Source organism: Hippocampus bargibanti, linkage group LG07 (assembly GCF_051943395.1).
Source record: "Hippocampus bargibanti isolate YZ-2025 linkage group LG07, ASM5194339v1, whole genome shotgun sequence".
Lineage (NCBI taxonomy): Eukaryota > Metazoa > Chordata > Actinopteri > Syngnathiformes > Syngnathidae > Hippocampus > Hippocampus bargibanti.
This window is the reverse complement of record NC_142740.1, coordinates 21,562,514-21,589,992: the sequence shown is the minus strand read 5'-3', so window position 1 is coordinate 21,589,992 and position 27,479 is coordinate 21,562,514. Positions and strand designations below refer to the sequence as shown.

Genomic DNA, 27,479 nt, shown 5'->3' with positions numbered 1-27,479 from the left:
TTCCTTTCTGCCTCTTTTTTGGTGATCCATTTCCCCCCAATGTTGCCTCAAAATGGCACGGATTAAATTAATGTATGCTTTCCTCTTCAGAACTATTTGAATCATATTCATAACTGGATGTGTCACATGAAAGCATATTCTCCGAATCATAAGCCATTGTTTTCATTCTCCAGCGATGCAAGACGTCTTGGCGTGACATCACAAACTGGGGGCGGGACTTTCTGAAAATGCCCAATTCGCAGCTCATTTTTTTGCAGATTTTTGACACCAAGTCATTTTTATTGGTGTTTTGCATTTGAATAAAAATATCATACTGTGTGTTTTGGGTATTTTAGATGCTATAAAACAGATGTCAGTTCGGAAACAAAAAAGTCGGTTGTCCTTTAAACAAGAATAAAATTGAAGCGAGAAATCCATGTCTTTTCTACACCCCAAAGATGTTTCAGAATAAAGTCATAAGACTAGAAAAATAAAGTTAAAAGTAACTTTCACTCCAGCCCTTCTTTTTTATCTGTTTTTTTATTGTATAGACACAATAAAATACAAGTTGAACATGTAAAAATGGCCCCTGCCTGACCAACGGAAGCGGCAGGAAGAAGAAAGTGGGGGACAGTTGGATGGACAAAGCGAAAGCATCTCTTCTGAGGCCTATAGACACAAAACACATGTACGCAAATGCATATGTTCAGGTCAGCAGAGATCCAAAATGAGTTTCTTTTCTTTTTCTGAATACATTTGCTTCATACCTAATCTACTCGTCAATGTACTCAAAGGGCTCAGGGGGCTCAGGCTCTTGCTCCTCCTCCTCGATTTTGGGGCCGTGGGCCGAGACGGGTTCCACCAGCTCCTCCTCTTCCTCGCTGGTGTCTTTCATGATGATGATGCCGCCTGTGTGCAGCTAAACAAACAAAGGTGTCATTGAATAAACGGTTTCTCTAGCTGGGTATTGGTCATCCTCTCGCAACGTCAGATCAAAAGCATCAGTCACAGTATATTCCCTGAATGTTGACACCGATTGTGCCATCTCGGTACACGGTGTAGCCTTTCGTTCTTGTAAACTATCAAGGTTGGAATTCGACATTGTAAATGCAGCTGATACATATGTTTATAACTGCTGTCCCGTAGTTGACCAGCAGATGGCTGTGCTTTATTTTCTTAACATTGCGTTGGACAGTTGTCACTTCCAGTACAGATTTACTTTTCTTTGTTATTTAAGTTTCATTTGACTGAGAAGACCGCAAGAATCGACATGCTTTATCGCTGTACTGTTTAAGCAAGTGAAAGACAAAAGACCAAAAACTTCTATTTCGGACAGAAAGCGGGAAAAGTGTTCTACGGTGGTGGTGGTGGTGGTGAAGGTGGTGTGAAATCACATTAAAGAATTAACCTTCAAAACTAAGAACCGGAGTTCTCTGTTTGGAATGGAATTACAGACATTATATCGCCTCAGAAAGGTAATCATGGATTTATTTCTTGGAAATGTTGGTCAAATTTGGAAATGTTTAGCCCAGAGTTATACACTCGGCGGAACTGTTGGCGATCCTGCGGAGTGAACGTGAATGAAAGGCGATGCACATGTTTAATCTTGCAGTGCAGCGAACACGGTGCAGATGTCCAGCCAGGTCTATAAAAGTGTTCACTTCCTGTGAATGACAAAACAAAGCCTTACAAGGAGAGTGGGCCAATCAAGACGACTTCCTCTTTGCTTGATGGTTCGAATCGTTTACAGCAGGAACCATTGAGCGGAGGCCCTTTTACTGTCCTTATGTACTGCGGCCGCCGCTTGCATCTGTTCTCGTCCTTGCATCCCAACACACGTGCACAAAATTGATGGTATCGCTCTGATCATGAAAGAAAACCCCTCAATGTAAAACAGAATTTCAATCTGACAAAGCTAACAATAAATCAAACATATTTTTTAAAATAACCTCATGAAACAGGCCTGAACCAAAATGATGTTACTCGAACAAAAATACTGAAAATGATTTGAAAATAGGGGCAACAAAGGCATGTCTCGCACTTCGCATCGCAGGTGTCCTCAGGGTATTTAAAAAGCGACAAGGAGTCGCTGTGCAGTTTGGTGATGTGGTGCGATGTGGACACTAATTATGGACCAGGGGGATGTGAAGAAGCAAGCTGTCCCATTAGATTTGACAAAAAATACAAAAGAAATAAAAATCGATAAACTTGCATTTTACAACCATTCGCTGTCATTCCCAAATTTATTTGGGAATTGAAAAGTGTGACATGGAGCGCCATTCCCGAATTTGCTTGGGTTTTGGTTTTTCTTGCGAGGATGCCGATAAAGCGCTGGTCAAAGCTCTGGCAATGTTTTTCCCTCCCACAATGGGGCAGAATTTGCCTTTTGTCCATGTTAGCGCTTTGTTACAGCTTCAGCGCTATATAAATCAATATACAGTAAAGTCTCGTTATATCGATATCGGATATATCGATAGTCCCGGTAATATCAATACTATTTCTATGCACGCACGGAGAAAATTACATGCAAACAGGGTCGGATATATCGATAGTCCCGGTTATATCGATATTTTTTCGGACTCCCTTGAATATCGATACTTTTGCCGATTTGAAAAGGACACCACCATTTCCCCGGTCTGCCCACCATTACCAGAAACTACCGTATCTCCGCCCTCTGCCCTACAGATCCACGAACTGGACGTTAGACGGCTCTTCAAGCAGCAAAAGATCAAGAAAGCTGCAGGACCTGACAGAGTGTCCCCCTCCTGCCTGAGAGTCTGCGCTGACCAGCTGGCTCCGGTCTTCACACAAATCTTCAACAGATCCCTGGAGCAGTGTGAAGTCCCATCCTGCTTCAAACAGTCTACTATCGTCCCAGTTCCAAAGAAATCTGCACCCTCGGAATTGAACGACTATAGACCTGTCGCTCTGACGTCTGTGGTCATGAAGTCCTTTGAACGCCTCGTGCTGAACCACCTAAAGAACATCACCGGACCTCTGCTAGATCCTCTTCAGTTTGCCTACCGGGCAAACAGGTCTGTGGAGGATGCAGTCAACATCGGACTGCACCACATCCTCGACCACCTTGACAACACAGGAACCTACGCAAGGATCCTGTTTGTGGACTACAGCTCTGCGTTCAATACCATCATCCCAGAACTCCTCATCCCCAAACTTCTCCAGCTTGGTGTGTCCCCCACGATCTGCCAGTGGACCCTCAGCTTCCTGACAGGACGGACACAACAGGTCAGACTGGGAAATATATCATCCACAACACGAACCACGAGCACTGGAGCCCCGCAGGGATGCGTCCTCTCTCCATTGCTCTTCTCTCTCTACACGAACGACTGCACCTCAACGCACCCAGCTGTCAAATTCATAAAGTTCGCAGACGACACCACGGTCATCGGTCTCCTCAAAGACGGCGACGAGTCTGCGTACCGACAACAAGTGGAGCAGCTGGAGCTCTGGTGCAGCCGTCACAACCTGGAGCTGAACACGCTCAAGACAGTTGAGATGATGGTGGACTTCAGGAAACATCCATCACCACAGCTACCCCTCACACTATCCAACTGCCTGGTGTCAACCGTTGAGACCTTCAAGTTCCTGGGAATCACAGTCTCCCAGGACATGAAGTGGGAGGTCAACACCAACTCTATCCTGAAAAAGGCCCAACAGAGAATGTACTTCCTGAGGCTGCTAAAGAAGCATGGCCTGCCACAGGAGGTGCTGCAACATTTCTACACGGCTGTCATCGAATCCATCCTGTGTTCTTCCATCACCGTTTGGTTCGGGGCCGCCACAAAAATGGACAAAATCCGACTTCAACGGACAGTTAGGACGGCGGAAAAAATCATTGGCACCGCCCTACCCACTCTCGAGGACTTGCGCACTGCAAGAATCCAAACTAGGGCGCGGAAAATCCTACTGGACCCTCCGCACCCTGCCCACCACCTTTTCCAGCTACTCCCCTCAGGCAGGCGCTACCGATCCATGCGCACCAAATCCAGCAGACATTTAAACAGCTTCTTCCCCCAAGCCATTAACTCTTTGAACTCTTTCAACAGTAGCCAAAATGGAACTGTATAGTGCCACTTAGCAGTTTTTTTGACAACGATACTAGTGCAGCGTGTTCTACCGGAAACAAATTCCTTGTGTGTCCTACATACTTGGCAATAAAGATGATTCTGATTCTGATTCTGATATTGTAAACAGCCGCCCCCATTTCAAGCTCAGATAACTCCAGACCAATATAACTTATAATTAACTTTTTTTCTGATGAAAGAAGAGAGTCTAAGGTGTCTTACGGTGAAGTGAATGTTTATGTAGTCCTAAAAGTCAATATTAATAATACATTTTATTCATAAGCGCCTTTCAAAACTCTCAAGGACACTTTACAGTCACAGGATATTTTTTCTGCGGGTGAGCAGCGCCAGCCACACGGGCCAGCGTTCACTCAACCCCGAAGTAACATAAAGTAAAAAAAATGTGAATGGCATATTCTGCGGCTACTGCAATTTGAGTGAAAATGACAGAAACCCTGGCACTGGAGTGGACACATTTTTGCATGTCTGACAGTGAATGAGTTAAAGGCAAAATATCCTGTGACTGTAAAGTGTCCTTGAGAGTTTTGAAAGGTGCTTATAAATGAAATGTATTATTATTATTATTATTATTATTATTATTATTAAAAGCTATAAAACCACCTTCAAATAGTTTGATGTTCAAGCAACTAAAGTTGCACGTATTCAGAAATTTTAAATCCATTGGAGCGAAACGGAAGACATACTGAAGGCCGGAATAATATGAAGGGTGATGAAGTTTATAGGAAGAATATTTTTTTCAGGCCTATTAATGAGCTTGTTTTTAAAAAAAATTCTGTTGAACCACAATTCAAGAGATGCCATTCATTTTTTTTTTCATCTTTCGAGTGATTTCAGTGACCACCGCGGGTTTGTCCTTCATTGACTTGGTGCGACCAACAATTTTGTCCCCGTGTGTGGACCAGTTCCAAGTACAAGTGGAATGCAGTTGTACTTAGTAGGCTGGGTGTACAGTGTTACCTGCTTGAAGGGCTGGTAGCGGCATGTGTCGGGCATGTTGAGGACTTTGAGCTGGGCTGGCATCACTCTGGCCGGGTTCTCCAGCAGCTGGAAGTTGGGCTCCGCCTCCTTCTTCTTCTCCTTCTCCTTCTCTTCATCCTTCTTCTCACCCTCCTGCACCTCCTATCGCACGAGCAGTGTGTGTTCAGCCTGAGCTGCGTTTTCTTGCTTTGTCTTAGCAGCTGATTTGTCGGCCAGTAAAAAGGCAATGGAGGATAATTCTTGTCTTTCAAAAAAACAACACAATCAAGATGTGGCTGTTCTACTTGGCAAAAAAAGTCTGAAATGTTCATAATAAAACCGCAGACAGCTATCAGATTGTACGGTTAGCTGTTTAAAGAGGCCCATGTGCAGTGACACCCCCCTGGATGGCTCCCACCTTTTCTTCAAGCCAATAATCAATCAAGAGGACCGTGACACTTGCCAGAATATTCCACACTGATTCCGAGCACCAGAGCTGAGATAAGATATGACATAACGTGGCACGGAGAACCAAACAACGGCCTCTTAGTCCACTCGATCGAGCTGGCAGCGCATCCAGACACGTAAGCTTTGAAAAGTGCTCCACTAAAAAGGAAATAATGCTAAGCTAATGGGGCATGGTTGACAGGTGTAAAAATGGCACTCACTACTTCCATTTTCTCCTCCTCCTTTTCTTTCTTTTCCTTCTCCTTTTTCTTTGCTTTGGCTGTGATGGAGAGAACAGCGGTGGAGACCTGGCCGGCACACATGTGCACAAGCGCCATGGATATAGATTATTAGAAGACAACAACACAACATGCGAAAGGAAGCAGAGACACGTGTGTCTTGCTCACCTTCTCCTTTTCCTTCTCTTTAGGGACCTCCAGAGCTGGCGGGTAGGCAAAGGTAGAAGGCTTACAGTTGGAGCGATACTGCACTTTGGGCATCTGGACAGGATTAAATAGGGGAATTTTTATTTGAGGTCCTGCTGAAAATTTAACTTTGCTAAAATGTACCCAACAGATCAACGTACAGACCCTCTCCAACTTATGAACAAGACACGTTCTGAATGGTCGTTCGCAAGGTAAATTTGTTCGTAAATTGCTTCAGTGCTATATTTTGTATGGAATGTAGGTTTATGGTTTATATAAGTATGTTTAAGGCTTGTAAAAGTAACCTGTATTGGTTTGTGCTGAAAAATAAACATTTAATAAAATATGGGCTGGAGATACAAAATCTAAGTTACAGCATCTCTGTCCGAACATTTTTCGACATACCCGCAAAAATGTTCGTGTATACCGTTGTTCGTAACTTGAATGTTCTTAAGTGGCGAAGCGTCTGTATTTTAAACGCAAACAAATTTGGGAATGGCACTCGACGTCATTCTTTTAAATTCCTGAATAAATTTGGGAATGGCATTGTATGAGTTAATCATGAGAACACACAGCTCATTCAAAAGCAACATTTGGTCTCATCTTGTTGTCAGGCAGTCGACAAACGTATCAAAAAGACAGCACGGGTAAAGCCTTTAATTTATAATCCACCCTACTGGGAATATTCCAAGCATCTGTCATATGGTTGAAATAGTCGAAGATGAACGACCAAAAATGATAGATAAATAACACCGGACATGGTTTCAATTTCCTTTCATTTGAAGTAGAACATATTAACAACCATCTTTTATGAATCAATACATATAAATAAACGATGTAACTTTCCTTTCCTAGAAAAAAAGTATACATAAATCAGAACATGATGCTCATCCGCAGTGGATTTTACCAATGGTATTGTTGTTTAACTGTTAAGGTCAACGATGCGTTTATACTGAGAGCACACCAGCAGCTTTGTTTCATCAGGCAGAGAGAAACATCTCAGCGGGATGACTGATGCCTGCGGCCATTATTAACCTACACAGCTTCCGAAGACTATGCTTGCGCTGTTCTCCCCAGCTAACATTTTGACTTTAACACGGTCAGAGTTACTCGTGAATCTTGAAATAATCAATGGCGTAAACAGCTTTCAACTTGGGGCTGCTAAAACAAAAAAAGGAAAGAAAATATACAGCCTATTTGAATCACTGTGCAAATATTCAATAGGCACTGAGGCAGCAGGCTTTGTGTCACTACCTTGAGATCCTTGTTCAGGCCAATGATGGCAGTGGGTGTGAAGGCCAAGGATAGGAAGTGAGATAGGGGGAACCAGAACCAGAACTGGGTGAAGACGAGCAGGCCCACGACTGATGGCATGTGTGTGTGACCGGTCCTGGACTGAAGTGAGATGCTCACATTTCGCCCACCTGCAACAAAGATAGCATACCACTTGGATACATGATAAATGCTACTTTCTCAAAGCACAAAGTTAAAGGGGGAATATGGAAAAACCGCTGGTGGATGTAAAAATCATTTTTGATCCGGAAACCAAGGGCTGAACGGTCCGTCCAGAGTCCAAATGTCACAATACAAAAAAATTGCTAGATCTGGCAAAATTAAAAGTCAGAGTGCTGATGATGAGCAATTAACACGAGGGTGGCACATTTGCACACTGAGCGTGGCACCACAACCATTTGCAAATGACAGTTGGATGATGTCCGACTGCGCTCACATTATCACAACAGAGAAAAGGAACGCTTGACAGCCAGAAGAAGATGAATGGGTGTTGACACCATACATTATTTCTACTGCTGATTCACGTCGGACTACGGAGCAACAATTTTCAAACTTTGCACAGTGGAATCTATTGATCTCTTTGTGGCATGTAGACAACACAGGCACGTCTCGACTGTCATGGAAAAGCAGAAACCCAAACACTGTATTGTTTGTAACATCCTCCATGAAATCATTTACTAGTTTGTTTCTGCATTCCGGTCATAACATTGCTCCTTATTGGATAAGAAAAACTCAAACTGAGAGCGCTCATGTGTTCATTGCTGAAAATGTTGACAAATGAAGAAGGACAATTTCTACAATGTTGAAACTTCTCCACAAATTAAGAGAGGGAAGCGACCTTTACTAGTGACTCCTTATAGGGATAAATATCTCAACGGTGAACAAAAACGTCGAGCGCAAACGCCCTCGTTCTGTCACAGGCAAACAATAGGGTGGATTTAAACAAGTTCACAGGTTAAGACGGCGACAGGAAGGACGGATAGGAGGGAACCAAGATGAATCTGACATGTCCTGTCGTGATGAACAGAAATGATGCTTCAAGGTCGTGGGTCATACCATTTCTACTTAAATCAGCCGAGCCAATCAAGGTAACACTGATTTGAGGTCAATCAACTCATTTAGTTCTGGCAGAGTGACTTGACTTGTTGAAACTCTTCCAATCCACTGACTGAATGCTGACGCGCAGCCAAGAATGCTTCTGAAAAGTCTCTTCAAAATGTGGAAACAGGTTAAGAACACTTGACCAATGAGTTCCCCAGACAGTTGGTTATTCCAAGTGCCGTGGTACGTCTAATTTGCTAATAACATAGGTCGATTTATTTTGATCCTTTCCTGTGGGAAAATCTTATCTCCAATCAAAGAAGAGGGAGGTTGACCAGCATCCTCGAACAGATTGCGAGGGACCTTTGAGGTTCCGATTTATTCTAAAACCAACATCCCTGTGACAGCATCAAAATACATTATGTTCAAGGGTGAAAGTGCAAATGGATGTGGTATCTTTCTAATGCGATGGGGAATGGAGGGGGTAAAGATGTACAAGGGAAATGTAACGGGGACGTAGTGAACACGAAAGAGGGAGCGACATTTCCTTGAACTGAGCACTTCAAATTAAAGACAATAACCTCAAAAGTCAACAGCAAAATATGCATGAAGGGTATCTGAAACAGGAGAGCTGCTTTTCCTGCTTGGGGGTGTTGTCAAAAAGTAAAAGTGACACGGTGGGTTGACATGAGAAAAATGTTGTGTTCTTTGTCGGTGTGAGTGCCGAGTTCGGACCTCACACATATAAAGCCATTTGGTGCATTTGAGTCCACAAATGGCAGAGACAATCAAACAAACACAATTAGCAGCGGGACACGAACGGGCCATATGGCAGAGAGCGTAGCAGAGCCCCGCTAAACGCCGGCTGCTTATGAACCTTAATGTGATTTGCTCCAGAGTCACGGTGTACGGCTGGCCAGGCATGGAGTGGAGCCTTACTCTGGTTCCCTGAAGAAACTCCAATTAGGAGACACACGTAAAAAAACCCTGACTAACATTAACGGGGCTTGTTTTACTGTGTTCACATGCAGTGAGGGATGAAAACAGGCAATGGTCTGCCAACTCGATCTCCTACGCTGCGAGACATGTGGCTAAAGTGTGAATCGATGTAATTTCCACTGAAAAAGCCACACGCCCCACATGAAAGGAGTGGAATACAGGAGTGGAGTTGTGGCGACAACCTGGCATGCACAGTAGTTACATGCCAGTGTTTGTTGATTTGCAATTCCGCTTATTTTAACTGGAGATGGACCAACTATCGTCTGAGCTCATTGTAAGAACTGGATTTATATAACAGTGCCTGCCTTTTCAAAATATCCAACAGTCGACAAGTGATTTGTTTCAGCTTCACACAACTTGAACTTCATTGACTTAATAGGACATTTTACCATTCCATTTTTTTTTCTTCAGAACACTGATTGAAAATCACCAAGAATTGTCCAACATTTTGGGGTTTAACATCGACCGGCCAATAAATGTTAAACCTAAGATCTGGCGCACACTCACCTGCATCGAGGATTCCTTGGGCCAGGATGGCACCGAATTTGGCCATAACGTCATCGTGCTTGTCGTTGATGACCTTTGCGTAAAGCTGCCGGAATTGATTCACCTGGAGACAAAAGGAGAAAATGTATTCATATCTAAGTCATAAGCACCTGCTTCAAGACTGTAAGGGTGCTGATGTTCATTCACTAGATCGAGGAAGAAACTTGGCTGAAAAACAAAATGTCATAACAAGTGTGAGAAATTTTGGAGGATATACCCCAAGAGAAATAAAAATAAGGCTGTTGTCTGCCACTAAAGACAAGCTTTATATTAAAAAGTCAGTTTTTAAAATAAATAGTTCCCAAATTCCAATGTTTGGGGGAAAATGTCACATGCAGAATTCATCATGGGACTTCAGCTTTGCAAAAAAAAATGTGGTACAGTATGGAAAGGTGTCTGGCATTTCTTAACCATCAGAGAAAATATATGAGGTGATCCCAGGGCAAATGTGCGAAGTTATGCTTGGACAAGTTATTTTCCAAGTGCGCCACGACACTTTTCTTCATCTCTATCTTCTAAAGTGGATGCCTTCAGCTTTCCAAGAAATGTGCCACTTTGCTGCCCCTCAATCCAAAATAAATGAATAAAAATGACAGCTGTTGCATGAGTTGCTGTCGAAGATATCTGTTCAGGGGAAAACAAGAGAGGCAAACCTTGGGGCAGGTCACTTCCGTTTGCTGGATCATGATGAGTGCAGAGGCAATGAGCGCACCCTGTCTCACGTAGTTCACTGGGTCATTGGTCATGGGCTCCAACAGGTTGATGGCCTCCTGCACAAACAACAGTCACCATAAAAAAACGCAAAATCAACAGTTTTTACGAGCTTCCAGGCTGCTTATTAGGGAACTAAGGGGCACAAAGGCACATGATGTAGTCGGCATTTGTAACTGCAACATTGGTGCAACAGGGGGAACGTGTGTTCAGGACAAACATTATTAACAGAGGAAACAAGACCATACTAATTAATGAGATTAGTGGCATCCATATCTGGTTGCCTAGGACAACTGTATTACAGTTAAAACAAGGACCGCCTTCCACAATTTGCTCCTATTAAGTCAGAGACATTATTTTTCTAGTTCTCACTCTGTGTCTAACAGTGTTAACATCCAACTTTTATGGACAAGTTTGAGGTGGGAGCGTGGTAATGGGCCGACCACCTTATTCAGTCGACGCGGGAGAGGAGGTTCACATCATGACATGACATCTGTCGTAACAAGTTAGTAGGCAGGGCTAAAATCAAATGACCACAGGTTTTGGACATCATCACAATGCAGAAACCATTCTTATTAAAGTACAAAGTAAGTTGCATAAGTTTGAACACTGATGCAGGGAATGTGTCAATACTTGTCTTCCTGGATCACATTACTCGAGTCCTGAATGCTATACATTGGCTCATAATCAACTGGGGAATCGATTTTAAAATCCTGATCTCGTCTATAAACCACTGAGTCGTTTGGATCCTGAAAGCATTCAGAAATTTTGATATAAACCCAGTAGGACTCTGAGGTCTGCAGACTAGGGTCAATTCGTTCAAAGGGAACATGGTGAAGCTGCATTCAACTGGTATGTTGCACTCAAACTGAGAATAAGAATCAAAGTCAAGTTGCCCAACAAGCAAAGGCTTTTAAATCCACATTGATGTGATTGGATTGGATTGGATTTGCCTTTATTAGTCTCGCAGTGGAGAAATTTACATTTCACAGCAGCAAAGTTATGAAAGAAATGAAAGTAAACACAGAACAAAACACAGGAGTTGCTGGAAAGGCAGCCACTCTCGCGGCGCCGTCTTGAAGTCAAAAGAACAAAAAAAAAAACTAAATAACATAACATGACAAAACAAAGACACATTCATTCTTAAGCACTTCATGTACCCTCTTTGTTACATAAAGCAGTTCCAGATGAAAGAGGAGAGGATCAAAGCGTCTCTTCACCAGTGGATCAGGGACATCATGGTGGAATGTGCACGTCGACTACAAGCTAAATGTTGAAAGCAAACACGCAGCTGTAGCATCCATTGACGAAAAGAGATTGTCTCACATCTCCTGTCCCACATAAATCAGCTTCAATTCCATCCCGCGACAGTTCCATATACGCATCGGCGCTCTGCGCTGACGCTCCTTCCTTCTTATCGCGGGCTCCTCAAGCCATGTATCCATCCAGCCGCAGACTGTCCAAAAGCACCGACCTTCCACTGAACAAAGCGGGGCTGTGAAGATGCTGCCCATTACAGGCGCAAAAAAGCACAATGGCCCCAGAGCTGTCCAGCGATGATAGTCAAATGGCACCGACATTCCTCCCATTCAACACAGTACTGGCATATCCATGCTGCCGAAAAGGCGCAACCGCTCAGCACAGTCTCCTCCTTGATGAATGTCGTGGTCAAAAATGCTGAAAAACAATCTGTGTCCGTTCCACACGACGCACAACAACACAAAGTGACAAAAGAAAACACAAAAACAAGACAAAAACAACAAAAAAAGCAAGGCTCATCAGAGCACTTGCTGACGGCTGCCTACTTGGGCGCCATCTTGGATGATTGGATTGGATTTGCCTTTATTAGTCTCACAGTGGAGATATTTTTATCTTTTTTTCCTTATGATAATTTTACAAACCTACACTTATTACTTTCCGTTTTCTCTTAATGTGTTTGTTTTCAACATATGTTCTTTTTGCTTTTGTTCTGAAAGTCTTAACTGGCGTGTTTGTAAACGCTTGGAGGTGTTATGTCTGCTTGTGTGAAGCAGACTGAATTGCCTTATGGATGAAATGTGCCATTTAAATAAAGCTGCCCTGCCTAGCATTGCCGGAAGTGGGGTGGGGAATCTGTGAAATGTAAATCGCTTTGGAAAAATCCATTGTCGTAAAATCGTACGCAAAATCGATAAAATAAAAATGCTTCCATAATTATTACATTTTTCCTGTACAATACAATCAACAAGAACGGCCCTTTCATTGTGAACAAGAGCTACCATGATGCACCAACAATTTTCTGTGGACAAGTTGTATAAATTACAACAAAATAATTGATTCCTTTAAATAGGCGACCTACTTCTCTCGCCACAACAACATCACTCTCCCAATAAAAGGCCTAATACGCTGGGGCAGCAGCATATACACACTTGGCCATTCCTTTTCGAGCTGGTGCTTTAAAAACTTTAAATGAAAACTACAGAAGGAGTCGTTTACATTGGTTGATCTTAATCAGGTTATTATGAACCGAAAACCCTTTTCTAATTGGACAACTCATTCAACATGGTCTGTTGTTAAGAGTGCAGTGAGATTGGTATTTCACATTTACTATCATCCTTTCAGTATATTTGCAGATCAGTCATTTAACCAGGATTGTTCATGTGGAAAATGTACTTTCACTTCAACTAGGTAAGCTAACCTTGTTGCCTGTTCCGGCACAGCAGATGCCCAAAGCCATGGCAGCACCGCAGCGAACGTGAGGGTTGTAGCTCTCTGACAAAAGTGACACAACACTGGGGCATTGCTCAGGAGTTCTGAAAAGACAAGTAATAAAGGCCGATGTTATGAGCATACAGAATCAACAATGAATTAATGGAGTCACAAATAGTCACAAGATGGGTTGGATACATTCAAAAGTACTATGACATATATTGATCAAAATATGTTTTTTAGTGCAGAAGGTCTGTCAATGGGATTTGTTCCAAGAATCTGTTTTAGGAATTGAACAAATGAGTCACATGAACACAAACCTTCACAGCCAGACTGTAGATCTAGCTGTGTTCGGGAATATCTGTTCGAGTCATCTTTCAAAAAGAAGGAATTTGTTTCTGTACACAACTATGACGGGGGGGAAAAATGAAATAGTGTGTTTGGTATGCCGGGATGTGATTTGCAAATTACTCTTGAGAACTAAAATGGTATATTTCTACAACACGTACATTTTACATGACTGCCCAACTGCATGTTGTGAAAAGCAACAGGAGAAATCAAAGATGATTTCGGTAACCACTTCAATTATCCTGAAGCCAATTCTAAGGATTTTATTGTCATTTGGTTATTGTGTGCATCAAATCCCACATTAAAAAGAAAACATTTTTACTTGCAGAAGCTAGCAACTGCTTTCGGACTAAAAAGAAGAGTTCAAACACGCAATCTCAGATTCAAGATGAGCTTTTGATTTAGAATTACGAGAACTGTTGAGGTATAGAGTAGCAGTATTCTATTCTGGCAGGCAGGTGATATCCCCTAACTGTATCATTGGGGTGTTTAATTGAGTACAAAATGATGATGTGCATGCTTCAAATGTATCAAAAAAATGAGTGGCAGCTGCTGATTCATCTGTGGATTATTTAACCCCCCAATCTTCATTCATATCCAAAGCCTTAGTGAGGAGTGTCAAGCAGTAAACCAATGTGACAAGCAAACACATTATCGATGTATTTGTGGCGATACTTCAAAGATAAGATCATGTAGCATGCTTCCTGACTGTGACACACGATCATTCAAACAGACTGAATACACCTGGTCATGGTTGCAATAAACAAGACATGATAGAGTATGACTTTTATAGGCACGCTCTGCATCTATAAGAACAATAGTTTGACTAAAGCTGATAGACCCGAGACGACACTTTAAGGACATATAAGGGAACACAAATTTACCGGTAACATTTTTCACATTTTCATAGGCGGAACAGAGTCACTCACCATCTGTAAAGTATTTTACATATTTAAATACCTCACATCTGTTTTTAAGTTGACTGTGACTGCCAAGACGTCAGTGGTGTCATTTCAAAAGGTCAAAATAGGAAAGATAGAATTTTAAAACATGGACAAATGGAGGTAAAATGTAGAACTGCTTTACTATAAGAGCCCATATTATTGTTAAGTCTAAATTCTAATGGAAGAACGCTGAGAACATTACAAAACACTGGGATGAACAGAAAAAAAAGAAAAAAAAAACCAGGAACCACTAGCCGCCATGAAGACATTCATATATTATGCACACAGTGTGACTCACGAAGACTGAGGGGAGGGGAAAAGAGGGGAGATAGTGGGGGGGGGGGGGGGGGGGGTCGGCAAGAGGAGCGATGACAAGCTCTTTCGAGGCAGCACAGCGAGAAAGAAAGAGGAAGGCAGAAGCCACATCATCTGAAAGTTTGAAAGTTGTGATCATGGGTGGTGATGCGTAGCCGGACATTTTGGACATAAAACCAATTACCCATCATGGACACGGAGAGAATTTTCTCAGGTTCTTACATGGGAGGGCTACAAATATAACAGTGGTATGCTACAAGTCTTTGTGGAAAAGAACTTCAGGAGATGAAACATCTCTGAGCAACTCATTTGGGAGAGGTAAGAAACCTTTGCAAAGTTATACAGAACATTTCAGTGTGTTGAAGCAGCGATTCCCAAACAGTGAGAGAGGGGAGAGGACAGTGCAGTGAGAGCTCCCACTGTATGCCGCGGGAGCTTGTAATTTTTCACCTCATTGTTAAGAAAATTGGTTAAGAACAAAAAAATGCATCTTTGTCCATCCATCTATACGAGGAACTTATAGTGGAAGAAAGAACAAATAAACGAACTTCTATTAGATGGCAAAAAGTATAAAATTAACAACGTATCAATACTTGTCTGGTGATATTTTACTTTGAGGAGTGCAATTAAAAATGCGCCTTGGTTCAATAAAGTTTGGGAATCACTGTGTTTAAAGATGTTTCATTTCTTTAATCGACTATTGCTTACGGTACGCAGTTTGCCACATTAGTTGCAACGTTGGGAGCACACTGTGATGCACTTTGACTAACTAAATTATGTTGAAAGACACTTGCATAAATTCTAGAAAATGTTTTCACATTTTCCTTGTGTACCAACTCAAAAACACTTGAGGCACATCCATTTAGCATTCGCAAGTTGGTTTAAAAAAAAGCAATTTTCACAAAATCAAAAGAATATTCCTCACTTTGTACAAGCACACTCTATTGTCAAATGTTATATCATTATTGTGGGGGAAAAAAAGAGATTAAAAATTGCTGTTACATTAATAGATTTGTTTGTTATTATAGGTGGAAACAATGGACAGTGGATAACCTGTCAGGGAAAACTAAGGGACACGAGGACCCCAGCTGGTGTCTCCCTGTGGAAATACTTTCTATCTATGGATTAAAAATATGGGAGACATTTTAATAATAATAATAATACATTTTATTTATAAATGCCTTTCAAAACTCTCAAGGACACTTTACAGTCACAGGATATTTTTTTCTGTGGGTGAGCAGTGGCAGCCACATCATCCTGTATTTTTGTTTATTTTTCTGGAATAATTGTATATTTCCTGAAGGTATGGGGCATCCAGCGCACTGCCCCTGAGCTTTTTAGCCTCCCTGCCTACCCCTCTCAGCGGCTACCAGTGACAATGCTGACCGAGCCTGTAGAACCACAGAGATCAGAGCCCAGACCCAAAACAAGGCCCGCTGGAACCTTCGCAGCACAATGTCCCAGTCAGATGTGGCTCCACTCGAGGCTGACGGCTCGCCATCAGAAACCTCTGGGATTCCGTTAAAGTGGGCTGCTCTGATTTTTATAATGGTCATCATTCCCACCATTGGTGGAAACATCTTGGTCATCCTTGCTGTGTCACTTGAGAAGAAGCTTCAGAATGCCACCAACTACTTCCTAATGTCACTTGCTGTGGCCGATTTATTGGTGGGACTCCTGGTGATGCCAATTGCCCTTGTCACTGTCCTCTACAGTAAGTTCAAAATATGGAATCCGACTTGAGAAAAACGGTTTCGAACAAACATGTGAAACAAACCCGGTGACCAGAAACCAAGAGATGGATTCCAAAACATGTTTTTTTTAAAATCAATAAAATCTAAATTGGATGAATAACTGCAGGAAGATAACACATGGATTTGTCTTGGGCGTGAGTATTACTCAATATATTGATTCATTCAAAGGAAGTCATTCTGAAGTCATTACGTATGGTCAGTAGTGTTTGCTTGGGTAGGAGGACAACTTTAAATCATTCACTGCCAGACGATGTGCAAAAATATGTCCATTCCGGTGCCAGGGTTTTTGTCATTTTTACTCAAATTGCGGGACCCACAGAATATTGAGTTTTAGGACTACATAAACATTCAATACAAAAATATTGGACTTTCTTCTTTCCTCAGAAAAAAAGGATTAATTCCTAAATTATATGGGTCTGGAGTTATATTAGCTAGAATGGCTGCCGCTGCTCCCCCGCACAAAAAAATCCAGTCACTGTAAAGTGTCCTTGAGAGTTTTGAAAGGCGCTTAGAAATAAAATGTATTATTATTATTATTATTAAAAGTGGGTGGTTGTACAAAATACAATGCAATACAAACATATAGGTTTATATCGCACTTTAACAATGGCTGAAGCTGGAACAGAGCGTTAACATTAAAAAAGATACCTACTGCCCCTTCTGGAAGGGAAAACATTGCCAGAGTTCTGGCCAGGGGTTTATCGGCACCCAGGCAAGAAAAAAACAAAACCCGAAGTCATTCGGGAATGGCACCCTATGTCATATTTTCAATTCCCGATTACATTTGTGAATGAGTTAAGAACAAATGGTGCTTTTCTAAATAATTAGGTTCCTATCAGGACACCAAGATCAAAACCACAATAAAAGTAATCCAAGGGTCCCTTTCAAAAGTAAAACAGTCCTGAAATAAAAGTTTAAGTGTCAAATGAATGCCTGGAGGTAGAAATAAAAATTATAGTAAGTCTCCAGAACATAAAGATCAACAACTGCCCGAGGCTGCTCCTCTTTCTAGCAGTCATACCTCACATATATAAACAAAAGCGAAACTTCTAATCGAGTGCCATTTCTAATCTATGACTGCATGACACAGCAGCTCCAGCTACAAGACCAAACCAGATAACCACTAGAAACCCAAAATATAGCAAATCCACTGCTCAAGGAACATAACTCAATTGTGAATTGCTATTTTCTACAATTTCTTTAGATTCTGGTTGGCCCCTACCAGACTTCATCTGCCCAATTTGGCTCTTCCTGGATGTGCTGTTTTCAACGGCATCCATCATGCATCTGTGTGCCATCTCACTGGATCGCTACATTGCCATCAAGAAGCCAATACAGCACAGCCAGTACAAATCCAGAGCCCAGGCCATGGTCAAGATAGCACTGGTGTGGCTTATATCCATTTGTAAGCATTTCTCTTCACAGCTTTCACTTTCCCGTACATTTCTCTCATCTCTGGAGCCGACTCCACAGCCACACATTTAAAATACAAGCAAGGTTTTGAAATACATTTCTTGACTCAAGATCCATGGCAGACTTGGTTTATAGGCTCATAAACACAGGCCGGATGGAATAAAAGCAAGAGCAATATAAACAGTTACACTCTGCAGCATTGGGAGGGACACGGTGTGGAGTTCGGCAAAACCAGAACAGCAAAACCAAAATAAATCAAATCAAACAACCAAGATGTTACCATCAACATCTCAATTGGGGTTAACGATTAAAGCATTGTCTGTGTCCACTGCCATATCTATCCACTAATACAGAACACAGTAATTTTATACCATAGAATTTCATCTACAAAATTGATTTTGTTTGTGTTTGTAAGATTTCCCCTTAAGACTCACATGTTTTTCCATTACTTTTTTCTAGGTATAGCAATCCCTATTCCCATCAAGGGGCTCCAAAACTACCAACCCAGAAACAACATCACCTTCAACAATAATCACACATGCCAGCTCAAAACGGACACCTTCTGGGAATTTATCATGTTTGGCTCCATGGCAGCGTTCTTTGTTCCGCTGATCATAATGATGGTCATCTACCTTCTCACTGTCCACGTACTGCGCAAAAAGGTCTATTTACTCAGGTCAAAGGTGATTCAGCGCTTCAGCTACCCAGCGGTGTCCACAGTATTCCAAAGGGACCATCCTGGGGCCGCAAATCAAGTTGACCGGCTTCATGTGCTAGACAGGATGCAAGAAAACCCCAATGTAGGCACAGAAAAGCTTCCTCCCGCCGGTGAAATTCCCTTCCGCAGAATGTCCACCATGGGGAAGAAGTCAATGCAGACTCTAAGCAACGAGCAGCGTGCATCAAAGGTGCTGGGAATAGTCTTTCTCCTCTTTGTGGTCATGTGGTGTCCCTTCTTCATCACTAATATCACCTCTGTGCTGTGTACCAGCTGTGATGTCAACATCATCACCCGGCTGATGGAGATCTTTGTGTGGGTGGGCTACATATCATCGGGCATCAACCCGCTAGTTTATACACTCTTCAACAAGACGTTTAGGGAGGCTTTTACGCGCTACATCACCTGTAATTATAGGACATGCGCACGTCATCAACCGGACAGGAATCGAAAGGCCTCAAACGTCACGCAGTCTCTTACGAGAATGTCATTCAGATCTTCCATGGCCGAAAACTCCAAACTGTTCATGAAGAGGGGCATGAGGAATGGCATTGCGGCGGTGAGCCCCCAAAGCCCACTACGAAATCGGTCATCTGCCCATTTGTGTAGCGGTGTCATATTAGACACAATGCATTTTGTGGACAACCATGATGCCAAGCAGGAAGAACACGTGAGCCGTCTATAATTCTACAACAGTTTCTTCAACCTGAGAGCATCAGGACAAGGCTGAGATCTTGCTGAACGCCTGGTTTTATAAATTCAAAACAAGATGCTTGCACCACCATACACTTAAAAATGTGTGGGACTGGGATTTTGGAAAGTACTTCCCTTGAAAGTGTTTGATCCCACAATTGTACCATGTTACAGGACAAAAAAAAAAAAAACGCAAAAATCACACATTTTGCCTTTTTTTTTTCCACTCTCACTTGAAATCGAGGAAAACAGGACACAGTTAGCTTTCAGAAACACAAACAGCTAACATCAAATGTAAAAGTCTGCACCTCGTGTTTTTCACAGATCTTTCACTCTCCGATAATCAACACCAAATTAAAAATGCTGAGTCTATCAAACTGTAAGGTCAAGAAACAGGTAAGGTTTTCTAAGGTTAAATCCAATAAACTCCTTGTAATTTTTACATTCTGTCAAGTGGACAGAAAGAAAATGCACTTAATTTGGACCACAAACCACATGTAGCTACTTCCTTTCTCGTCTACAGGCAATTTGTACTGCCTAAACACTATTGACAGAATCAAATATTTTCTTTTATATGAAATAGCTCTTTAAATCTAAGTTATGCATCACTAAGAAACTAAACATGCTGGAAAAAAAATGCGTTGTGAAAACGAATTGTCTGTTCCCTCAGCTACGTTCATTATCTGTGACTGTTAAATAAACTCTTTGCATGTCATGTTCTGTGTTACTGTAAATATGGCTTGGCCTTTTCTGGGTCTGTGCCTATAGGTGGATAGACACTTGTCATGTTTACAGGTCTAGCCCTAACTACCCAACTACCCTTCCAAAAGCAACAACGGACTGTCAACACTACTCCAAAACACACATCATTCTCCAAACTCAAAATTGTGTTGGGAAAATTCAATTAAAAGGGCGGACCAATGTGTTAAGGAATGAGCTCTATAAACTAAAAATTACTCTACATTTGGATTTAGAACATTTGTCTTGAAGTGATGAAATTTGATTCCATACATGGGAAAATTTACCAATTATGTACGTGCAGTTGCACTTTCTTGAAGTTGGAATGGAATAATTATTTCATTGCTACATTACAGGCACAGCTTTTTTCTGAATCCCTTTTTCTTGCGTGTTTTCAGCAGAATACACTGTTCCGTACTAAGGTACTGACTGCAAACAATAAGGTATGAAATCTTTTAGCATTGAAGTTTAAAAAAGTCTGCTATACACTAGTTTGCTACAATGTACTAAATCACAACACCTTTGAATAGTAAGCGACAAACAGCTTATTTATGAAAAAATAAGTGTTGATTGATTACCTAACAAATTGGTTATGGAAGAGTTTTGTAGTATTTTGTAATCAAAACACAGTAAAGTCTCGTTGTATCGATATTCAAGGGAGTCCGAAAAAATATCGATATAACCGGGACTATCGATATATCCGACCCTGTTTGCATGTAATTTTCTCCGTGCGTGCATAGAAATAGTATCGATATAACCGGGACTATCGATATATCCGATATAACGAGACTTTACTGTAACTATTGTGGAACCATACTGGCAGATGTTAATATTTTAAAATATTTTTTGGATCTCCCCTCCCCAATTCTCCCTTAATTTTTTGTCAAAAATTATTCAGGTGAATTTTTATCAGCATTTCTTGAAGAATTTTGGGTTTTTAAAAAATACTCTTTAGTGTCTTAGCAATGAATTCCCATGAGTGGCATCTTCACATACTTTTTCACTGGTGATCGGCAATGTATATGTTTTTCACATTCAGAAGCAAATGGGTGATTTATTATATCAGGCCTTCTCATATGATTCTAACTAACAATAAAATGTGCACTTTAAAAAGAACATACAATAATCTGCAGATTACTGACAAACAATGACAAAACTGTGGGATCAAAAACTAAAATAAAACAAAGTATAACCTATACAATGTAAACATAATGACCACTTATGACTGAATTATAAAGCAATTAGCATTATAATATATTTGATGTGGTCCTTACCTGAACAAGATGAAACCAATGGATTCAACGGCTGCCCTCCGAACATCATCGTTTACGTCACTCACCTTAAAATGAAAGAAGCAGTCATTTCATCACTGTCAATATAGCACCTCTTCAAACCCTACAAATAATCCTAATTTAGGTCTCAACTATACTTCCTACAAAACTAACATGAGGCCTGCCTCTATTGATACTAGCATGCTGTCAGTGCCATCTAGAGGACAGATTTGCAGCACTACATTGACATTATCAGCAGGGTTTAAAATCCAAGTTGCAACATTTATATTACAATATCTTTTTGAAGTGGACTAACCACGAAACACTTACGGCGACATGTAGTAGGCGTCTGATGGCCTTGTTGTTCCCAGAGCCGCAGTAGGCCATGCCTACGGTGTACATACCAGACCTCCGAAGGATGGGGTCCTAAAAGTCAAAATGAAAGCAGTGCTCTGAGAATAGGTGTTTGAATTTCCAGTTACAATTTGATACTCTGACAAACACTCAAGAAACGCCACATTCCTTTTATGTCGATAATTACAACAGTTTCAAAAAGAATCTTGTCGGGGTTACCTTGTCTCTGCAGAGACTCTCAATTAGGGCGTCGGCCTCCTCCATGCGCCCGTACATAACCAGAGCGATTCCCACCGCCAGGCCACGTAAAATTTTCTCATGTTGGGTCTCCTGTGCATAGCCCACCATGTCCTCAATGGCCTGAGCAGACTTGGAACCCAGCATGACTAGACCCAGGGCCAGGCCAGCCGCCTCACCTAGAAGGACTCGCATGATAAGTATCTCTTGATATCTTGAATATGTTCAGGTAGAACTGTACAGTAAAGCATATCAGATGATTTAATATCACGCTAAATAATTTCACGACATTGTTGTAAATAAATACAATGTGGGAGCTAATTGTCATCAGAGCACAAGTCAGAAAAATCAACAAAGGCTTTCCCATTTCCCCCCCCAAAATATGACAAATTGTGTTGTTTCCACATACCAGTGACAGCATCATCCTGATAAAGATTGGACTTGAGGAGGTCATACACATCCTGTCTAGCGGTTCCCAAAGCAGCCAAACCAAGACCGAGACCACCTCCATGACGAACAATCTGGAAAAAAAATGAGGCACACTGTCAAATAAAAAGCATAATATCACCTCAAGCACAAGCTACATGTCAGGATTTTTATCTTCAAGAATTTAGAGGCTAACTTACATCATTGCTGGCATTTTTGAGCTGACCGAGCAGGTAATCAATGATGTCGCCGCCATGATTGGCATGGATGAGGCCCAAAGCGTACAGGCCTCCTCCCTCCTGATAGGCAGAGCCAGGGGAAGTGTCCTTTGGCAGGTAAGTGGCCATTAACTGAAGGGCTTCTTTTTCATGACCCTACAAGAAAAAAATGACAAGAATTTAACAACGCACAATTTAGCAACCACAATTATTTTTGGATGGTGATTTCAAAAATTAAATTGTGTAAAATATGGTTTCTATTTGTGTCTGTCATTTTAACTGACCTTGTGAATTACACCAAGACTTGCTGTTGCGGTGAATTTTGCCCAGTTAGTGGCTCTGGCAAGCCATTCAAGATTTTCTCTGGAAACAAAAACATGAAATAGAACGTAAAAATGTAATCAATATATTTGTTTTCATGACATTTTCAATAAAGTGCTTACCTGAGGAACTGGTCACTTGTGGTGCCTGTATGCATGAAAGAGTTGGCAATGACAGTGGCTGTGTGGCATACTGAATTTCGGACTGCATCCTGAAATAAGATGGAAAATTGAAATAAGAATGCAAAAAAGTCACAGCAAAGTCAAACAACTCTTTCCAAAATATGACCAATTACATACGAAAACAAGAATTTCTATTTGAGAGTAGGGACCTATCATAGCTGTGTCCGGCGCCGCCATGCCTGGACATTAGGGATATATAAATAGGGCCGATACGACCAGTCAGACTTTAGTTCGCTGACGAAGCCTCTTGGATAGGAGGCGAAACGTCCGAAACCTTGAAAATTGTACAGATGACGGCTGAAGAAACCTTCTCATTGAAGAATTTCTATTGTACTTTTTTTGTCCACACTAAGTGTTTTAAGGTACTGAAAAGAGTGCATGTTGAGAAATTCAAAATTTCACATTTATAGTGTTTTGCACTCTCATTTCAGAAATTATTCTGATTTTATTTACCTCCCCTAATTATATAACCACCAAATATATTCAAGGACTTCACCATCACATACACAGCTTTCATTTTGTTTAATTACGGACGCTTACAGTATATGATTATGTACATCCGAGTGGCGAAAGTATGTGTTCCATGTCTTTGGTCTCTTTTTAGAGAGCCCTGAACTCACATATTACCTTTGTGTTTTTGAGGATCATAAGATCAGTGTTGTTGTTTCGAATTAGGAACTGAAGGTGCAACTCAATGGCCATCTCCCCGCTGAGGATTTTGATCATCTTGGCGTTCTGATCTTTTGGCTCTTCTTTCTGTGAAAGTTATGAGGGTTCAATTTGAGTTTTATTTTTTTCTTTCATCTACAAAGAGACATAACAATCACTGTAAATTCCTTTACCATCTCTGCTGGCTTTCCAGCAGGGGAGCTGCCAGCTTTGTCATCTGTCTCCATTGCGTCGCTGGGGAAAGACAATATACATAAAGTGTTTTTTTAGTATTAGAGAGCATAGAATATGAGAGTTGTTCCTATTTATTCAAACACCGTTTCATTTCAACTTCATGCTCACCTGTCTCTATCGGGAGTGGGCACAGTGCCTGCATTGGTGGAACCAGGAACTGCTGGGATTGGTGTTCCAACAGTTCGCAGGTTTTGGATGACAGAGGAGAGGAACTGCTGACTGGCGCTCTCATAAAGGTCAAAGCAGATCTGGTAGGCCATCAGCAGGTTGTCCTCCTTCACCAACTTTTCTAAGATGACGCTGACAGCTTGGGGATCATCCAGGAATATCAGGCACTAGGGGGGAGGGGGAATTAGTTGATTCAGTTGATGCATCAGAATGCTATTGTCGAACTAAGTGATTGCTGGAAGATTTATAAAAAAGTAATTGTGTTTTTAAGAAAGCATTTTGAGTTACCTGACAGACATTGATGTAATCGGGCTTTTCCAGATTCATATAGAGCTTGACCAGAACCCGCAGGACCTCATTGCGGAACTTTTTGTTTTGCATGAGTGACATGCACACCTTTAGACTGTAGGCAAGGAGCCCACTGACGTCATTCTGCATTGGAGGAAATGTGACAAAACAAAGACTTTATTGGGCAGCACAACACAAACACAAATCATATCTCTCATATGAGCTGTGGGTACAGGGGGCGTTACCGATTCTAAGATGGTCTTCTCAAACATGTCAAGGCGACGAGTTTCTAAGGCAATCCCGATGGCCTGCTTGTACTTGTGGTCGTTGAGGCAGCGTAGGAACATCTTGTTGACAATACCCTCCAGCCGGGGGTCGATATTTTTCCTCTCTTCATCCTCTGGCAGCTCAGCGTTTTCAACACGCAACTTGGTGTAATAGTCGATGCATTTGGCTACCAAGAGAAAACAATAATGAGCGGTGTCACCTTCCTATCTCTGGTAGAGACAGTTTACCACCACCAGCATTAGATCTTAATAATAAGAGATACTGTTGTGATAATCTTTCATCACTAACCAATGATTGTTTCCACATATTCAGTATCATCGGTGACATTGAAGAGATCCCCAGCACCAAGTGCATAGTTCAGAGATTCCTCAAAAGCTCCAAGATGATAAAAGACCTTTGACGCTACTAGGGCAGCAAATTCTCTGTTGCGGAATGTCTCATCTTCATATAAAACCTCGCTGTAAGTGTAAAACACAAAGATAAGAGATGGAAAGAAACATGGTTGCAGAGGCATACTGGTTTATACTTGGTGATGTTGTCATTCAGTGAGTTTATTTTTCTTCCAGAACAATTAAGTAACAATGCTTTATATGCAATATTAGGCCAAGAGTAAACATATTAAACATGATCATAAGTTATTGAGTAAGAGAATCTTAATCAAAACCATATTTTGAATACCCTTCATCAGCATATCACGACCATCAGGCCAAAACCTCCTGCCAAAACGTGGTCAATTGCATATTATAATTGGTTAGTCCTAACTAATGTATAAGAGGTGTGGGTGGTCTGTGTGTGGTGGGGAGTTATTTCAATTACATACTTACATTTTATCAACCGATCCTGAAATTTCAGCCCAGAAGTCATTGACAAGGTAGTCAAGCTTCTTCAGTGCAAAAACCTGCAAACATAAAGGATTTGCGTAAACGGGGCTGTTTATTTGAAGGTAGTAACTCAATGTTCGACTGTGAGAAGTGTCTTACTTTGAGCTCTGGTTCCTCCTCATCAAGGAGGGAAATAATTCCAGCTGGGAGAAAAATATAGAAAATGTATTCCACACTACAGTTTTTATGCCACAACATTTGTGTTTGGTTGTCTTGTCTCACTTATTTGCTGTCAATGGCATCAGTAATGAGTGTTTTTGGTACATTACTGGGGCCGCCTATTGTTGAAAAGCCAACACATGTACCCATTGAAGAACGTAATCTTCTTTTCCTTTCAGCTTTTCCCTTCAGGCGTCGCCACAGCAAATCAGTGTCCTCCATCTAGCCCTGTTTTGTGCATCCTTTTTTCACACCAGCTACCTTCAAGTCCTCTCTCACAACATCCATAAATCTCCTCTTTGGTCTTCTTCTCTGTCTATCGCCTGGCAGTTTAAGGCTCAGCATCCTTCTCCCAATATATTCCCTCTCTCTCTTCTGGACATGTCCAACCCCCTTTAGTCTGGCCTCTCTGACTTTCTCTCCAAATATTCTAATACGTGTTGTCCCTCTGATATTCTCATTGCCGATCTTATCCAACCTGGTCACTCCCAAAGAAAACCTCAACATCTTCATCTCTGATGGTCCAGCTCTGCCTCCTGTCTTTTCTTCGGTGGAACTCTCTCTATTCCAAACATCATGGCTGATATCACCAGTTTTTTAAATATTTCCTTTCTTTACCTACTGTATCAACAACGTAATCATTTTTACAAATACCAAATTTGATTTGCCACCGTCATTGAGATACTCAGGGAGACGTTTCTTAATCGAAGTGATGTGAAACGAACCATTTCGTACTGTGAACAGTTAGGGTTAAACGCGGTTTTCAAAAAACATTAAGGGAAATAATGTCCATTTAAACGGGACATATATTACTTGACGAATCGCATTAGTAACATTTTGGTGGAATCCATTCGTATTGCATTTTCAAAACATGACTCGATATTTTTAAGTATTTGTTCTTGCTTCTTGGCCTTAAATGTGGATAAACTATCGACTGACATTATTGTTGGTGAAATTGTCAATGACAGCAGATCGTGTGTGTCTTGTGAGTCTGTGACTCAGCTATATCAATGTCAGCTAGCTAAACTTTAGGCTAGCAAAAAAACAAATTAACAATATTGTCCTTTTCATAACTTACCGGCAGATGTAATCATGGTTAGCCCGTATTCCCTCCTCTGTCCCGGGATAAGTGTTCAAAACGTTATCTGCGTACCGATTATTTTATGGATTTGTTAAATTGAACTATCCAGAGATGCAAACCAGTGCTACACAATGTAGCCGCTGCTAATCTCCTATGGACAAAGCCGGAGGTCCCAGCGCTGAACGTCGATTTAGCTGCCCTTGCTGTTGCCTGATAAAACCACAATTAAAAACAGTACTGTATGTGCAAGCTGTACTGCTTTTGTAATCAACCCCAGGTGTCAAAGCAATTAAAACTTTTTTTAAGAATAAAATAATTTAAAAATGAAGGTTAATGAAAACAAAATTAACTAGGAGACGGGGTTTTACACAAACGCGCTCCCATGCATTCGTTTCACTTTTCAACGTGGGCATGATGAAGTGTAAGTGCAATTATTTACAGTAAATTATTTTGTGTGAGTCTGATTCCAGTTCGCTGGATTTTGAGTCTGCAGAACGCAAGCCCCAGCTCCTCTGTCATGCAGAGAACAAGAAAAAAGAAGCTAAGACCCTGTTCAAAATAATGGTCTAGAATTTCATCTTTGTATA

General features: G+C 41.3%; 2 protein-coding genes across 2 annotated transcripts; one reads left to right on the top strand and one right to left on the bottom strand.

Annotated features, from left to right (window-relative positions):
• Positions 1-301: 301 nt before the first annotated feature.
• psmd1 (proteasome 26S subunit, non-ATPase 1) lies at positions 302-27,039 on the bottom strand. Its single transcript, XM_089001384.1, has 25 exons — positions 26,890-27,039; positions 25,752-25,795; positions 25,596-25,669; positions 25,060-25,229; positions 24,729-24,937; positions 24,484-24,627; positions 24,136-24,362; positions 23,967-24,027; positions 23,752-23,880; positions 23,065-23,153; positions 22,906-22,984; positions 22,604-22,777; positions 22,387-22,498; positions 21,960-22,156; positions 21,717-21,812; positions 21,390-21,454; positions 13,182-13,296; positions 10,447-10,563; positions 9,755-9,857; positions 7,169-7,338; positions 5,897-5,989; positions 5,711-5,797; positions 5,043-5,204; positions 747-898; positions 302-648 (listed from the first exon to the last, which is right to left on the bottom strand). The coding sequence occupies exons 1-24, from the start codon at positions 26,903-26,905 to the stop codon at positions 752-754; spliced, it is 2,880 nt and encodes a 959-aa protein (XP_088857510.1). The 5' UTR covers positions 26,906-27,039; the 3' UTR covers positions 302-648; positions 747-751.
• htr2b (5-hydroxytryptamine (serotonin) receptor 2B, G protein-coupled) lies at positions 14,867-21,097 on the top strand. Its single transcript, XM_089000773.1, has 4 exons — positions 14,867-15,117; positions 15,828-16,513; positions 17,758-17,958; positions 18,426-21,097. Exons 2-4 carry the CDS (start codon positions 16,255-16,257, stop codon positions 19,367-19,369), a joined length of 1,404 nt encoding a protein of 467 aa, XP_088856899.1. The 5' UTR covers positions 14,867-15,117; positions 15,828-16,254; the 3' UTR covers positions 19,370-21,097.
• Positions 27,040-27,479: the final 440 nt, after the last annotated feature.

Excerpts from the sequence above, each read along its gene's own strand:
- htr2b (XM_089000773.1), top strand. The coding sequence starts at position 16,255 with ATGTCCCAGTCAGATGTGGCTCCACTCGAGGCTGACGGCTCGCCATCA. Across the intron at positions 16,514-17,757 it reads CCTTGTCACTGTCCTCTACA|ATTCTGGTTGGCCCCTACCA; the intron begins GTAAGTTCAAAA and ends CAATTTCTTTAG. Across the intron at positions 17,959-18,425 it reads GGTGTGGCTTATATCCATTT|GTATAGCAATCCCTATTCCC; the intron begins GTAAGCATTTCT and ends ACTTTTTTCTAG.
- psmd1 (XM_089001384.1), bottom strand. Across the intron at positions 25,230-25,595 it reads TCAGGATCGGTTGATAAAAT|CGAGGTTTTATATGAAGATG; the intron begins GTAAGTATGTAA and ends TTACACTTACAG. Across the intron at positions 5,798-5,896 it reads AAGAGAAGGAAAAGGAGAAG|GTCTCCACCGCTGTTCTCTC; the intron begins GTGAGCAAGACA and ends TGTGCCGGCCAG.